This window comes from Asterias amurensis, chromosome 19 (assembly GCF_032118995.1).
Source record: "Asterias amurensis chromosome 19, ASM3211899v1".
Taxonomy (NCBI): Eukaryota; Metazoa; Echinodermata; class Asteroidea; order Forcipulatida; family Asteriidae; genus Asterias; species Asterias amurensis.
Genome location: NC_092666.1, coordinates 7,087,208 through 7,103,251, shown reverse-complemented (window position 1 = coordinate 7,103,251; position 16,044 = coordinate 7,087,208). Strand labels below are relative to the sequence as shown.

At 44.8% G+C, this 16,044-nt stretch overlaps 2 protein-coding genes across 3 annotated transcripts; both read right to left on the bottom strand.

The window, feature by feature from the left end:
* Positions 1 to 2,971: 2,971 nt before the first annotated feature.
* LOC139951724 (uncharacterized) lies at positions 2,972 to 13,598 on the bottom strand. Of its 2 annotated transcripts, XR_011787830.1 has the most exons (3): positions 13,482 to 13,598; positions 3,228 to 5,829; positions 2,972 to 3,179 (listed from the first exon to the last, which is right to left on the bottom strand). XR_011787830.1 is itself a non-coding variant. In XM_071950774.1 (2 exons), the coding sequence occupies exon 2, from the start codon at positions 5,805 to 5,807 to the stop codon at positions 5,094 to 5,096; it is 714 nt and encodes a 237-aa protein (XP_071806875.1). In that variant the 5' UTR covers positions 5,808 to 5,829; positions 13,482 to 13,598; the 3' UTR covers positions 2,972 to 5,093. The 2 variants fall into 2 exon arrangements, 1 of the variants encoding a protein (XP_071806875.1); XM_071950774.1 differs by having other exon boundaries at positions 2,972 to 5,829.
* LOC139951824 (uncharacterized) lies at positions 9,964 to 12,182 on the bottom strand. The gene has a single exon (XM_071950890.1). The coding sequence runs from the start codon at positions 11,470 to 11,472 to the stop codon at positions 9,964 to 9,966; it is 1,509 nt and encodes a 502-aa protein (XP_071806991.1). The 5' UTR covers positions 11,473 to 12,182.
* Positions 13,599 to 16,044: the final 2,446 nt, after the last annotated feature.

The window sequence follows — 16,044 nt, the reverse complement described above, 5'->3', positions numbered from 1 at the left end:
AAAAGTGTCCAGTGTCCTTAAAGTAGGGGGTTGATTTTGATTTGATCGTTTCCCCAGACACAAATATTGGTGAGGAAGAATTTGTAGGCCTTCAGGTACTGTATAGTCTACCTATCCCATGTGTTCAAGTCTTTATACTTTTTGGACAAATGTGACGCACCATTATGTCACATGTCCCAGGCTTGGGCGTCAATCAGGGGAGGGACAGGGGGACAGATCCCCCCCCCCCAAAAAAAAAAAAAAAAAAAATATTAAAAAAAACATTTAAAAAGAACTTTTGAAGGGTGGGTACACAATATCCAATATCAAATTAATGTCCCCCATGTTTTTGACCACCTTTATCATGAAGCTTAAGCATTCTGCTTTGTTAAACCAAACCCTTTGTTCCGCTATCGGCATCAATCCTGGGGGCAACGGATGCTTACACTACCAGCAACTGTTTTGTTATAGCAGAAACCAGTTATGTATAGTTCATGTGGATTACATGAAGTGTTACACTGCCAGCAACGGTTTTGTTATAGCAGATACCAATTCTGTAATGTTGAAAGACAACAACTCAAAAGTTTCGTTTTATAAGCCCTTTTTAAGTATTTGTTCCAAATTTTTAAAGCGAGTGTCATGTATGGTTCTAGTAGTCACTTTTTTTCTAGTTTGATCAAGTAAAACCAAATGCATGTTGTGTGTGCTCTGCCCTCCGGCTTCTTCTTCCCGTTGGTGCGTCTTGAGGAGAAGGCTAGTCGGTAATGTTCGGACAAGTTTTCGGATAACAAGATCATCAATATCATCACAAGTCTCCTTTTCTTTTGCCGGTAGGCCTATAGCTGGACGCTGCTCTTTACCATTCTTGAAGTGTGTTTCAGTAAGTTCAGAAACTTTCAGCCATATATTTTTTCTCTCACCAGGAATAGATGTTGGTGGTTTCTTGGCAGATGTTACCTGGTCATCGAGTGTGTCTTTTTCCAGTTGTTTTTCAATGAATGAAGACATTTTACGAGTTTGACTTGATTTCTCTGATTTATGTCCATATGAAGAAGACGTTGAAGATTGATTTAGTTCTCTCACTAGGAATGGTTGCTTCTGTGTGGTTTTAATATTTGATAAATCTGCGGTTTCATGTTCACCATTTGGTATATTATTGACATCAAGGGTAAGTGGTTGTTTTCTCACATTTTTCAACGACGCTCTTCTTGCTGATGCAGCGAACAGACCAAGGGCCTTTATTTTCACAGCTGGAAATCGAGATCGGGGTTTTATAACTTGGGATTCATCTGTATCTCTTAAACTCCCATTCATTGTTTTCAAAGTTAAATTGTCACCTGAAGCCCCGTGGCTTCTTTCAGTCAATGGATCAGGAAGGTTTGTGCTGGCATTAATGTTACCTTGTGGTTTTATTTTGTTTTCCTGAAACCATTCAATATGGTACAATGATTCATCATGCCCACGTTCACTCCTCCTTAGTTGTGATGTCTGTTTCCGTAATGTTTGCATTTCCTCCGTGTCATCTGATGATGAAAACCCATCAAAGTACTTTGGTCTTTCTTGTGCTTTGACAAATCTCAAGTCATTGTCTTCATCGAATACCTGCCTCATGAAGAAACTTCTCTGGTTCCATGAGAGAGTTGTCACACACCGTCTCTTCTCTACTTCTAGTTTGTGGAGTTTCTGAGCAAGCCGTCTTTCTTCTGCAGGGTTCTCTGTCATTAAGACAACCCCTACTTGACCCTCTTTCATCCGGTAGTTTCTGCCGGTCTGCAGAGTCATGACCAACCTACGAGTCAAACATAAATTACTTGAACTTGAGTTGAGCAAGGCATGCAGTGGACACTATTGGTAGATACTCAAAATAATTATTATCTTATCATAAAACATTTCTTGATTACGAGTAGTGGGAGAGGTTGATAGTATAAATAATTGTGAGAAACGGCTCCCACTGGAGTAACGTATAGTAACGAGCAAGAAGTAATTTTCCACGAATTTGATTTCGAGACCTCAGATTTAGAATTTGAGGTCTCGAAATCAAGCATCTGAAAGCACACAACTTCGTGTGACAAGGTTTTTTTCTTCCTTTTTTTCATTAATATCTCGCAACTTCGACGACCGATTGAGCTCAAATTTTCAGGTGTGTTATTTTATGCATAATGTTGAGGTACACTAAGTGAGAAGACTGATCTTTGGCAATAATCAATAGTGTACAATGTCTAAATTTACTTGGTAATGACCAATGGAGAGCTGCGTAGTATAACACGTTGTGAGAAACGGCTCCCTCTGAAGTAACGTAGGCCTACTTTTTGAGAAAGAAGTAGACCTATATAGGTTCTCACTAGAAAATTTTGAATTTAATTCGAGACCCATCTCAGCTGACGGATCTTTAATTCAAGGGATCTGAAAGCACTGTGACAGGGGTGTTTTTTGTTTCATTATTCTCTCGTAACTTCGATCATGACAAATTGAGTCCAAATATTCACAGGTTTGTTATTTTATGCATAATGAGAAACACCGAGTGAGAAGAGTGGCGTCTTAGCCTCAATAACCCCATGTTCTATAAAACATGCATGCATGCAAGTGTCATTGCTTTGAGGAAACTTACTTATTTAGTCAGAAACAACTTTCGAACATTAATTTTGGTTTTTACCCATACACCGATGTGTGTTAGCACTGTATACTCAGTACTTTCCCGAGTCCTGTGAAAAAATATCACAGGCATGTTACTCGGGTGGGATTCGAACCCACGACCCTTGCAATTCTAGAGCAGTGTCTTACCAACTAGACTACCGAGGTTGCCCGGCAGCTAGAGGCAGTTCGAATCCTAGAGGCAGTTCGAATCCTAGAGGCAGTTCGAACTTTCGAACACATATCTTTTTTTCTTTTTTCTTGTGCACATCATTATTTTGTGAAAGTTCAGATTATTATAAAAAATTGTACAAAATACTGTGGCGGGCACGGGTCGTTATCGGATCCGCGCTGAAATACAACTTGACCCTGACTCTTGCCGACTCAAGTTGAAGTCACTAAGCGGACTTGAGGCTGAGTGGCGAGGTTCGTTTGGGAGGAAATATACCGCCCGACTATAAAAGATGGCAAACCTCTCTGTCAAGACACACACAGTTCCCAAAATAATACACAGTTCCACAAGAGATTTATGAAGAACAAACAGCAATAGATGTGGTTTAATTGTCAACCTCTCAAGTAAACAATGAACAATGAGTAAATGTGGTTTAATTGTCAACCTCTCCAGTAAACAATAAATATGAGAAAATGTGGTTTAATTGTCAACCTCTTCAGTATCCAATAAATATGAGAAAATGTGGTTTAATTGTCAACCTCTTCAGTATCCAATAAACATGAGAAAATGTGGTTTAATTGTCAACCTCTTCAGTATCCAATAAACATGAGAAACAAGCATCAGTCAATGTGGTTTGAGTGTCAACCTCTGCAGTATCCACCACATTCAATGACCAATACAGAGCTACAGAGCATTAAATAATAAAGTACCAGTTACTTGCAAAAGACACCTACGTTCTACTCAACTATTACCCGTGATTCTCGCGCCTAAGCAGCACCAGCAATCGCCTAGTCAACCTCCTAGCTAAAGGTTAAAACGTCACGCGTTAACAAGCACGCGCTGCAGCAGTGCCAACCACACCTCCGGTATAAAGCACAAAAACCGTCAACCACGCCGCCGGTAAACCACAAAACAGCAGTCAACCGCAACGCAGGTAAACCGCAAAACAGCAGTCACCCACACCGCAGGTAAAGCACAAAGCAATCACCCACACCGCAATATAGCCCAGCTATATCGACAACCCTAGGTAAAGCACCAGCAATTACCTAAACGAGTCCCGCAGCCGCCACGTTTGAGGAGAAGGGGACTAGCACAAAGCACAGTCTTCCCTGCTTCAACTCACGTGTACCCCCTGAGACATTCACACAGATACCCTGAACCACAATCCTGCTAGTCAACCACAAAACTAACGTTGGCTAACTCAGCGACGGACTGCTACCCCAAAAAAGATCGACAAGCACTCAGCTTCCGTCAATCCTTTCACCCAGAATTTCTCACGATCAACAGCACAAAGCCTTTCAGCTAATCAGTGAGACCTAGAATTCGCTGCATATAACTTGCAATAAATCACGCACGCTAGCGCAGATTGCACAACAAATAACACTTGGGTAATAATCAGAGTAAAAGAACGTACCTGTTTCTTCCTTGAATGCTCGCTGCCGACTGACGATGCACGCATGGTCCCAGAAGTACCAGCGTGCTCCGCAAGCCAACGCATGCGCAGATCGTGCATAAGCTCGCGCATGCTCATAACTACACCATTTACAACATACACCCGGCACTGTCCGTCACACAGGCCCGAGCGAAGCTTGGACTGCCCCAGTCCAAACAGCTTCACAATACAAAAATAAAAGGACAGTGCATCTACTTACATCACCTTAAAACACTAAACACTAAAGTCAACCACACGGTACCTACAATGAGGTTGACTTGGAAAGAGATTTTTCCCTCTCTCCACATCTAATTAAATATTCACAAACCCTGTTAACATTTCCACATAGGAAATCCTAGTCAACCTCACACTTCATGAGGTTGACTTGGAGAGGGACCCTTCCTTCTCTCCAGCCTCGATAAATATGCACAGACCTACTGTGGTTTACTTAAATAAGTAGAAAATATAAAACACTTCTTTGGCTTAGAAAAATACAAAAATACATGATCTCTGGCTGAGAATACTTTGGCATATAAAAATTTCAGTACAAAATCAAGGTTTCTTCTAGAATTACACATTATACACACACTGATTCAATATTACCCGTAATTTCTTATACAATGATTAAAGGCTCTTAATTTATACATTAGAAAGAGTACAATTTAGCAATATAAAAACAATCAACTTGTGGCAAGATAATTACCTGGCACCTTTTTTTTTTTTTTTCCTCTAATTGGCAAATCACAGTACTGTCATCTAAAAGAAAATCATCTATATATAAATCAAACATACATTTTTGAAAAATCACAACAATCAGCCTTAGCCAGCCAAAGTTAAAACCATGAAAGTTCTTGTTACCGGCTCATGTCCCTGTCCTCTCTAGGGAATGTTGACCACCTCCCGATAGGATCTCGAACTCTGCTCACGTCGGAGCTCCACTCCCTCGTGTAGGAATACTCTGATGGTTTGCTCGCGCACCACGGCGATGACTCTGCGGCCTGCTGGTTCAGTCTGCGTCCCCTGGCTGTTTTGTTGGACTGGGGGTGGTCGCACTAACTGCAGGGACGGCATCGATGAGCTGTCAGAACTGGTCACTACTGGCGCTGGGTCCAACAGAGAAAGCATCCCCCGTGGCTTTCCCCGTCCATAGCTGCCGGGAGGTCTGGGGCCGGCGAGGGTGTCTGGAGAGACTGGTCGCTGCAATGGAGAAATGGGGGTTGGCGACAACGAGATGACGACTTCTTCGGTCTTCTGACTCTCCGCTTCCACCGGAGGCGTAGACACGGTTTCTGGGAGCCAGCCTGCCGCCACCAGCCTTGCAGTGGAGGGCGTGTCCTCGTGTCTCTCTAGCTCCTCCCTGATCACCATAGCCTCATCTTCGAATTCTGGGTGGCGGGACGCATAGTGGCGTCGGAGGGCTTCCTTGCGACATGCCTTGTAGGAACATCTACGGCAATACCTGAACATTAGGGGGCCATGCATCTCCTTTATGTGTCTCCAAAGGCCTTGCCGGTGAGGGTACGCATTTTGACACTGCCTGCAGCGATACCTTCTCGCTCTCCCTGACTTCGCGACTTTTCCTCTGCCGGACATGACCGTAACTCGCTTGATATTTCTGTAACAGACAACAGAAAACACAAAAGAAACTTGGTTATTTACAACCGTTACACTGCCAACATCGTCTCAGCAAAAGTGGAGGGACTGACCCCACCCCGTCCCTTTCATTTGACATCTTCAGGGGGGTTCTTACCCGTCCCCGAATAACTTTTATATACATTATCATACACAACAACAGGGCAACCAGTTCTGGTGGAATCTTTATCCATTCCTACCCAAAACACCCAACTATTTACAACTGATAAGTTCTAACGGTACTTCAGGGGCAACCTACGTGTCCGCGTCGGGTTACGCCTAGGCAGCGTCTGCTCCCCAACTACTGGCGGATTACCTGTGCCCTCACCCGATCCTTCTGCACCGCAGGCAGGGACCAACTCAACAGTGTCTTGGACAACCTCCTCTGCGAAGCTCTCTATCTCTTGAACTTCTTCCTGCGGGGGTGTAGCCTCTTCAACGAGGGGGCTTCCTGTCGCCTCCCTACGAGGGGCAGTCACCTCTCCACCAGTCACCTCTCCACCAAGGGGGCTTTCCGTCACCACCTCAGTAGATGGACTGTCCCAAGGTTCAATAGCCTCTCCAACATACGGTTTCAGCCTATCCACATGAACAACCTTAAGTTTGCCTCCCTTTCTCAACTGGATGCGTACCACCACATCAGACAATCTCTTAACCACGAGCCAAGGTCCTTCCCACCGCAGTTGCAGTTTTGGAGACAATTGCTTTTTCTTGGCTGGATTGAACAACCAGACGAATTGTCCCTCCTTCAGACCATGCTCTGACGCCCGTCTGTCAAAATTCCTCTTCTGTCTCATGGCACTCCTGCCGAGACACACCTCTGCCCTCCTATGTGCCAATTGCATGTTGTTCCTCAACCTCTCCGCAAAGTCGGTGTCGATGTCCTCCTGAGTTTCATCATGACATCCTGTTACCAAATCTACTGGAAGACAGACCTCCCTTCCCAACATCATCATGTGGGGCGACTCTCCAGTCGATTCCTGAGGAGTACATCGATACGCAAAGGTGGCATAGGGAAGAAACACATCCCAGTCCTTCTGCCTCTTCTTCGGATCAATCATGACCGACACCATGTTAACCAACGTCTTATTAAACCTTTCGACCATGCCATCTGATTTTGGATTGTAGGCAGTCGTTCGGGTCTTCGTGATTCCAAGGAGTCGACACATCTCGCTAAACACCTCAGACTCAAAATTGCGGCCCTGATCAGAGTGGAGCTCTTGGGGAACTCCAAACCTACAAACGAACTCGTTCACCAGTTTCAGAGCAACCGTGCTCGCAGTGGAGTCAGGAAGCGGATATGCCTCCATCCACTTGGTGCAATAGTCCCCCACCACCATAATCCAAAGGTTGCCACTGTCCGTCCTGGGCAGTGGCCCGAGCAAGTCTATTGCTACCCGTTCCATCGGAATGCCAACCCGATACTGCTGTAAAGGGGCAACCCTTTTCTTGGCAGCAGACTTCCTCCTAGCACAGAGGTCACAAACCCTCAAACATGACCGAACATCCGCAGACAATCCTGGCCAAAAATACCTGTACTTCACCTTGGCAAGAGTCTTGTTAACACCTAGGTGTCCACTCAATTGCCCACCATGCAACTCATTGAGGATACCCTTTCTGAACTTCTGTGGCAAAACCAGGAGCCATCTCACCAACTTCCCATCATCTGACTCCCAACGCTTGTAGAGAATCCCCTCCTTGACTTCTAGTTGATCCCATTGGGACCAATACGTCTTGGAGGCCACAGAGGAGTGGGACCGTGCCTTCCACTCTGGACGACTACCACCATCCTCCTTGGACTTAAGGACCCAACTCATAGTCTCATCTACCAGCTGTGCCTCTCGCAAAGCATCCCTCGAAATCATAGGTCTGGCCTCAAGACCCCTTACCATCAACTCTTCACCCTGAGGTTTCACCTCGGGTTCCTCACCACTTTGCTGCTCAACATCAGTCATTTCTTGTCGGCCACATTGTTTGCACTGTCTCCTCGACAACCCATCAGCATTGCCATGCTTTTTACCGGGTCGATGCTCCACCGTCAAATCATACTGTGAGATAACTTCAATCCATCGAGCCAGCTGACCCTCCGGGTTCTTAAAATTAAGGACCCACCGCAATGCAGCATGGTCAGTTCTCACTTTCACCTTCTGACCATACAAATACTGCTTGAAATACTTCAAGTACATAACCACCGCCAACAACTCCTGTCGCGTTACGCAATAGTTGCGCTCAGGTTTACTGAGCTTGCGACTTGCGTAAGCCAGAACTCTTTCCTCACCATCTTGGACCTGCGAGAGTACCGCCCCAATGCCCTCTCCGCTGGCATCGGTGTCCAAGATAAAGTCACCTTCAGGATTTGGGTATGACAAGATTGGGGCAGACTGAAGCCTGTCCTTCAACTCATCAAATGCCCCTTGACAAGACTCCGTCCATGCAAACTCCCTTGATTTCTCAGTCAGGGCATGCAACGGACTGGCGATTTCTGCAAATCTGCAGATGAACTTCCGGTAATAAGAGGCGAGGCCTAGAAAGCTCCTCACATCTCTTACACACCTCGGAGTTGGCCACTCAGCCACCGCCTTTACCTTTTCCGGATCCGTCGCAACCCCCTCTGCGGACACAATGTGCCCCAGATAAGCCACTGACCTTTGAAACAAGTGACATTTGCTGGGCTTCAATTTGAGTCCTGCATGTCGCAATCTATCCAGAACAACCCTCAAACGATTTATAGTCTCCGTTTCTGTTCGACCGAAGACAATAACATCGTCCAAGTAAACCAACAAGATGTCCCACTGCAAACCAGCCATGACTTTTTCCATGAGACGTTCAAACGTTGCCGGGGCATTGCATAACCCAAAAGGCATGCATTTCCATTTGTATAACCCATTCCTGACAACAAAAGTGGACTTTTGGCTGGCGTCCTCATCCAGAGCGACTTGCCAATACCCTGACGCCAAGTCGAGTGTCGTAAACCACCTTGCCCCATTCAGAGCGTCAAAAGTTTCATCGATACGTGGCACCGGATACGCATCCTTGATGGTGACCGCGTTCAACTTCCTGTAATCAACACAGAAACGCTTGGTCCCGTCCTTCTTTCGAACCAAAACAACGTTTGCAGCCCAAGGACTGTCTGAGGGCTCAATAACGCCTCTCTCCTCTAAATCTGCCACCTGTCTCTGAATTTCTTGCTGATTGCAATAGGGGTGCCTCCTTGGCCGTTCTTTAACTGGCCTAGCACTTCCTGTCTTTATTTGGTGTTCAACAATATTGGTTGTACCAATGTCATTTTCTCCCTTGGAAAACACATCCTGATAGTCGTACAAACACTTCCGAACCTCACTGTGGTACTTGGCCTCAAGGTTGGCCGTACCCCTCTCATAGACGTCAAGCAAATGTACCGGGAGAGAATTCACTGCACTCGGTGGTGACGCTAATTCTCCATACTCAGAGTCAGCGTCAACCTCAGAGAGTGTTCCCACAGTGGTCCCCTCACGAGCCACCTTCTCCCCTCTCCCAGGGTTAAACACCCTCAATGGAATTACTTCCGCCTCGCCATCTACCAGGGACCTACCCAGTACCAAACCTTTCCGTGCCAACTCTCCACCACCTTCAAAAGGCTCGACCATGGCAGGACCTGCCGAGGCAGCATTCCTTCCAGCCACAATACCCATGACGACAGCTTCATGACCAGGAGGAATCACTGTGGTTCTCGAAACTACCACACGCCCTATGAAAGCCTCACCAGTCCGACCAATGCACTTTATTCGCTCACCATAAAGCCTCAACTCCTTCGCCTGGAAATCAAGTGTCCCACCAGTAGGCAATAGAAAATCCATCCCCAAGATGCCTGGGTATTTCATTTCCGTGAAAATTGCCTTTACCATGTGCGTTGTACGCCCAACTTGCACTTCCACAGATGCCCTCCCCAGTGTGGGAATAGGACTACCATCAACCTGTCTAACAACCACACCATTTGTCTCCAACAACGGCCTTTGCCCTTTCGGTATTTCATAATAGATCGAACTACTTATCAAAGTGTCAGTGGACCCCGTATCGATTAAAAACCGACACTTGGTAGCCCTTACTAACCCCTCCACAAACATAAACTTCTTCTCATCTACGTCGTCATGTTGGCGTTTGGACCCTCTTGGACATTCAGCCTGACTGGGGGTCCCGCAGGAGGCTGGTCGGCGTTTCCCGACATCTGGTTCCTCTTCTTCCGGGGTTTCTTGCACTCTCGTGCGAAATGCCCCTCCAACCCACAATTATAGCACTTCCAGCTACCAGTTGAACCTGATGGAGACTGGTGCTCTTTGTCTGTTGACACGTCTCTCTGTTGAACCGATTCAAAGACCTTTTTACCTGACAAGTTCTTACAAAACTCTGCCAAAGTCTGCAGACTCTGAGCCTGTGTACTTAGATGGGCCTCTACTGAACCAAGCCTCATCTCTACACTAGAGTCCAAAACTCTTGCTAATTTAGCAGGCTTTCTGTCCATCAACCGTTGCAGTTCAACACTCTCAAAATTTTCCGTCTCCAAAGCCGCTTGGATGGCTTCATCCAAGTTATTCGGACGGGCCCTATTTATGCCCTCCCGTATTGAATGACTATCCACTGCATCCACAAAGTGATTTCTAGCCAACCGGTCACGTGCATCTTCCTGAATTTCAGGGTATGCCCGTGCCGTCAACTCATAGATCGCCTGACCCAGTTCCTGCAGCGACTCTTTCGAACCTTGCCGCCTATGTCTCAATTCAACTAGATAATTCTCACTAAGCCTACTTGACCCAAAACGTCTCTCCAATAATTTGACAAGTGCACTATAAGTGTACTTTTGTCCGGTTTCGCCCAACATTCGGAGAGCGTTCCCCTGCAAGCCTGCGGTCAAATACTTTGCAGCTTGCTCATCAGTCCAACCATTCACTTCACGACATGATTCAAAATGTCGGAAATACTCCTTCCAGACAACTTTGCCACTATACCGATCAGGGACTATGTTCGGGCGACGATTTTGTAGTCGCTCCAAACGGTCCTTCTGCCCCAAGTCACTACTAGCCCGGACTTCACTTTTCAGTGGCTGAGGCCTTACTGAAGTCTGGTCCTTCACAACAGGACTGCCGCTTTGTGCTACGCCCACTGGGTGGGTAGCACAACTTAGCAAATCATGGTGTGATTTCTTTGGGGCCGTCTCCCAAAAATCCAAAACCAATTCATCCACAGGAGTGTGTGTTGGGGGCTCATTTGTAATGGGGGTCAACTCAGTTTGGGAAAATTGCGCCGCACTTCCATCCCACAGAGGTGTACTCCCCACAAAACCAACCCTCCTCGACTTGGGATCCATTTCTGGTTCCTTCGAGTCCGCACTCCAAAAATCAACCGGTGGATTAGAGTTATACCCTGATGTCTCTTTTGTCTCCAATAATTCTACCTCAGAATCTAGCACCCTCTGCCTCACACGCCTTCCTCCAGGGGGCATGATTCCTCGAGACTCTCCATTCCTAAGAATCTCCAACTTCTTTTCAGCAAATTCCTTCTCTAGCTGCAGAACCTGGTTTTCCATGCGGAGTCTCTGTAACTCAGACTCTGCACCCGTAGGATCCATTGAAACCTTTGACCCTACACTCATACTGTTGTCTCCCGAAATTCCACAGTACCTCGTGTGGATGACAACCAACGAACACCCCTTATCCGCTGCTGGATTTGACTCCACGCACGATAAAACCCGACAGATAAAATACACAACAAAACAACCAGAAACACCAAAAGTCCAACGGCAAAACAAAATTGCAAAAGGGACATGTACCTCACACGGTTGCTACACTTGACCAATTCTGTTCGGTGACCCTGTCACTTCAAGCAAAGTGGCCAAGTATGCACTCCTACGTGGTCCGAAACCTTACGAAAACTCAACGACAGTACCACAACAACCAATATAAGACACAAGACACCTGACCAAATTCGCTAAAGTTTTCTAGCACCTACAAAGTTGCCACACTCGGCCACGGAGCACTAGGTGACAAATTCACATCTAGCACCCCAGTCTGTGTTGTATCCCTCTGTGGTGTCAAACTTTGCGAAACCCTGGCACCGCCCGCCTGCTGACTAGCCAAACTGCGAATTTGCAGCAGTATTAAGTTCTGCTCTCTTGCAATTCGTCTTAACCGCCTCACCTCCAAACGACTCTTAGCAAACTGACAAGTTGCAACCAGACCAACAAAAATAACAATCACCAATAACACAACAACAACCCACAATCTCATGCCAAACTGGTAACTTGTGTACTAGCCCCTTCCCTATACCAAGGGAGGCTAAATCTTTAACAGAGAGTTCACTTAATCAATTATAATCATCCCACTCCTGACACCATTTGTGGCGGGCACGGGTCGTTATCGGATCCGCGCTGAAATACAACTTGACCCTGACTCTTGCCGACTCAAGTTGAAGTCACTAAGCGGACTTGAGGCTGAGTGGCGAGGTTCGTTTGGGAGGAAATATACCGCCCGACTATAAAAGATGGCAAACCTCTCTGTCAAGACACACACAGTTCCCAAAATAATACACAGTTCCACAAGAGATTTATGAAGAACAAACAGCAATAGATGTGGTTTAATTGTCAACCTCTCAAGTAAACAATGAACAATGAGTAAATGTGGTTTAATTGTCAACCTCTCCAGTAAACAATAAATATGAGAAAATGTGGTTTAATTGTCAACCTCTTCAGTATCCAATAAATATGAGAAAATGTGGTTTAATTGTCAACCTCTTCAGTATCCAATAAACATGAGAAAATGTGGTTTAATTGTCAACCTCTTCAGTATCCAATAAACATGAGAAACAAGCATCAGTCAATGTGGTTTGAGTGTCAACCTCTGCAGTATCCACCACATTCAATGACCAATACAGAGCTACAGAGCATTAAATAATAAAGTACCAGTTACTTGCAAAAGACACCTACGTTCTACTCAACTATTACCCGTGATTCTCGCGCCTAAGCAGCACCAGCAATCGCCTAGTCAACCTCCTAGCTAAAGGTTAAAACGTCACGCGTTAACAAGCACGCGCTGCAGCAGTGCCAACCACACCTCCGGTATAGAGCACAAAAACCGTCAACCACGCCGCCGGTAAACCACAAAACAGCAGTCAACCGCAACGCAGGTAAACCGCAAAACAGCAGTCACCCACACCGCAGGTAAAGCACAAAGCAATCACCCACACCGCAATATAGCCCAGCTATATCGACAACCCTAGGTAAAGCACCAGCAATTACCTAAACGAGTCCCGCAGCCGCCACGTTTGAGGAGAAGGGGACTAGCACAAAGCACAGTCTTCCCTGCTTCAACTCACGTGTACCCCCTGAGACATTCACACAGATACCCTGAACCACAATCCTGCTAGTCAACCACAAAACTAACGTTGGCTAACTCAGCGACGGACTGCTACCCCAAAAAAGATCGACAAGCACTCAGCTTCCGTCAATCCTTTCACCCAGAATTTCTCACGATCAACAGCACAAAGCCTTTCAGCTAATCAGTGAGACCTAGAATTCGCTGCATATAACTTGCAATAAATCACGCACGCTAGCGCAGATTGCACAACAAATAACACTTGGGTAATAATCAGAGTAAAAGAACGTACCTGTTTCTTCCTTGAATGCTCGCTGCCGACTGACGATGCACGCATGGTCCCAGAAGTACCAGCGTGCTCCGCAAGCCAACGCATGCGCAGATCGTGCATAAGCTCGCGCATGCTCATAACTACACCATTTACAACATACACCCGGCACTGTCCGTCACAATACTTACAAAATAATTCACAGTTGTTGTTGTTTGGAAGCAAAGGCACTTTCACTGATGAATAAAGCTCCTCGGTCAGTTGGTGGATATCATAAAAGTGGAATGACTCCTCCTCGAATCGAAAGGTCTCTCACTAAATTACAGAGGTTGATTTTGCCAAGTCATTATTTTCTATGGCATGGAAACACTGATTACATTATCATTATGGTGTTACTTTTAAAAGCTTGGTTAGTATTATTTGCTTTTGAATCGATTGCGAGCACAGGCAAACAGTTGCCTTTGTTAGTTGTCAAGCAGTGCTTGGGAACTTCTAATTTGTTTTGCACTCACTGGCACCGACACTTTGCTAACGTTGATGAAGCTTGTTTGTTAGTTCCACTATATAGGTGTATGGAGAAACGCCTAGACTATCTCTACTTTTCATATGGATTTTCTTCTTGATTTTTGTTTTGTTTTGTTTTGTTTTGTTTTGTTGTTTTTTTTTTTTGGGGGGGGGGGGGGCTTAGGGTATTACTTATTTTTTTTGCCCAGATTTTTAAGGATTGTTTTGTTTTACTTTCTTACAGTTTTTCTTGCTGATTCCGATCTGAATCCCACGATTTTTCGCATTAGGATATTAACAACGTTAGATCCGTATACGCGCCATAGCCTATACAACATATGTATATAAACAATCATTTGAATCTTTCAATAGATTTCCTCATTTATGACGTCAACATAAACAAAGATTATTATTCTTAACATATATTGTTTGAACTATACAGCCAATTACAACATTGTAGCTGATGACTAAGTTGATAAAATGGACGAGTTGGTAAATAAAAAGCGTTTTAAAACGTTTGTTATGAAATGCATAAGGTGGTTAGAAAGATGTTTTACAAGTAGACTATAATGATCCACACAAGTACCACTCAAAATTGCACGGTTTTCCTTTTAAGTCGCGAACTAAAACGGTCGGGCATTTATCGGAGTCATAAATTTGACTCCCATAAAGTCAATGAATCCCAAAAATGGCCGACCGTGTTAGCCGACGAGGTAAAAAAAAAACCACGCAATTTCGAGGTATATTTGTGTAGGTCATTGTGTTCTTCTTTTACATCTTTCTACCCGTACGCATTTTTTAAAGACCAACTCGACCGATTCAAGGCAACTGTATCGTTGACAAGCGAATGAATAATTAAACTAAACCAAAAATGATAGAGTTACTTCGAGTTACCGCACGTTTAACGCAATTCTCCCTGGCGACATGGCGACAAAAATTTACTACTTTTGCTTGCTGTGCGCAGGCGTCGCATGACGTAATGTTACCGTATTTGGTCATTCGTAAAACTGAACACGGCGGAAAATTGAAACCGCCACATCTGCTGAAAGCATTCGTAAAACGGATCAAGTTTTTAAATAGAAATTTGAATTAATTTGACGTGCTATCAATTGCGGTTTTCTTCAAAAAAATCCACAAATACTTAGTTGTTATTAGTGTTGGCTCTAAGATCACCATACCAGACACAAATGCAGTATGAGATAATGGACTGGATAACACTTTGTTAAAAAAGAAACTATTATATAATCATGTCATTGCTGCAAAAAAACGCCGGGTTAGCGGCCTTGGCGACAAGTTGCTGAGTATTTGCACGAAAGGCACAAATACTAAACTCCACAGCGGTTCGGCCAATCGGAGAAAACCCGAGCGAGAATGACCTTATGACGTCATTTTGCATATGCTTGCTTCTTTTTAGACATGAAAATATTAACAACCAGGTCCTAGTGGTTAGTCCACTCTTTATGTAACAACTCCCCAAACCTGCTGCTACAAATGTACTTGAATAAAGAAGTTTGAAGGAGTGCTTGCCTTATGAAAATATAAACAACCAGGTTCCAGTGGTTATTAGTCCACTCTTATCTAACAACTCCCCAAACCTTCTGCTACAAATGTTCTTTAATATAGAGGTCTGAAGCAGTACTGATCTTTTAGACATGAAAATATTAACAACCAGGTCCTAGTGGTTAGTCCACTCTTTATGTAACAACTCCCCAAACCTGCTGCTACAAATGTACTTGAATAAAGAGGTTTGAAGGAGTGCTTGCCTTATGAAAATATAAACAACCAGGTTCCAGTGGTTATTAGTCCACTCTTATGTAACAACTCTCCAAACCTGCTGCTACAAATGTATTTGAATAAAGAGGTTTTAAGCAGTGCTTGCATCTTTTCAACATGAAAATATAAACAAACAGGTCCCAGTGGTTCGTTCACTCTTATGTAACAACTCCCCAAACCTGCTGCTACAAATGTACTTGAATAAAGAGGTTTGAAGCAGTGCTTGCATCTTTTAAACATGAAAATATAAACAACCAGGTCCTGGTGGTTAGTCCACTCTTACGCAACAACACCCTAAACCTGCTGCTAC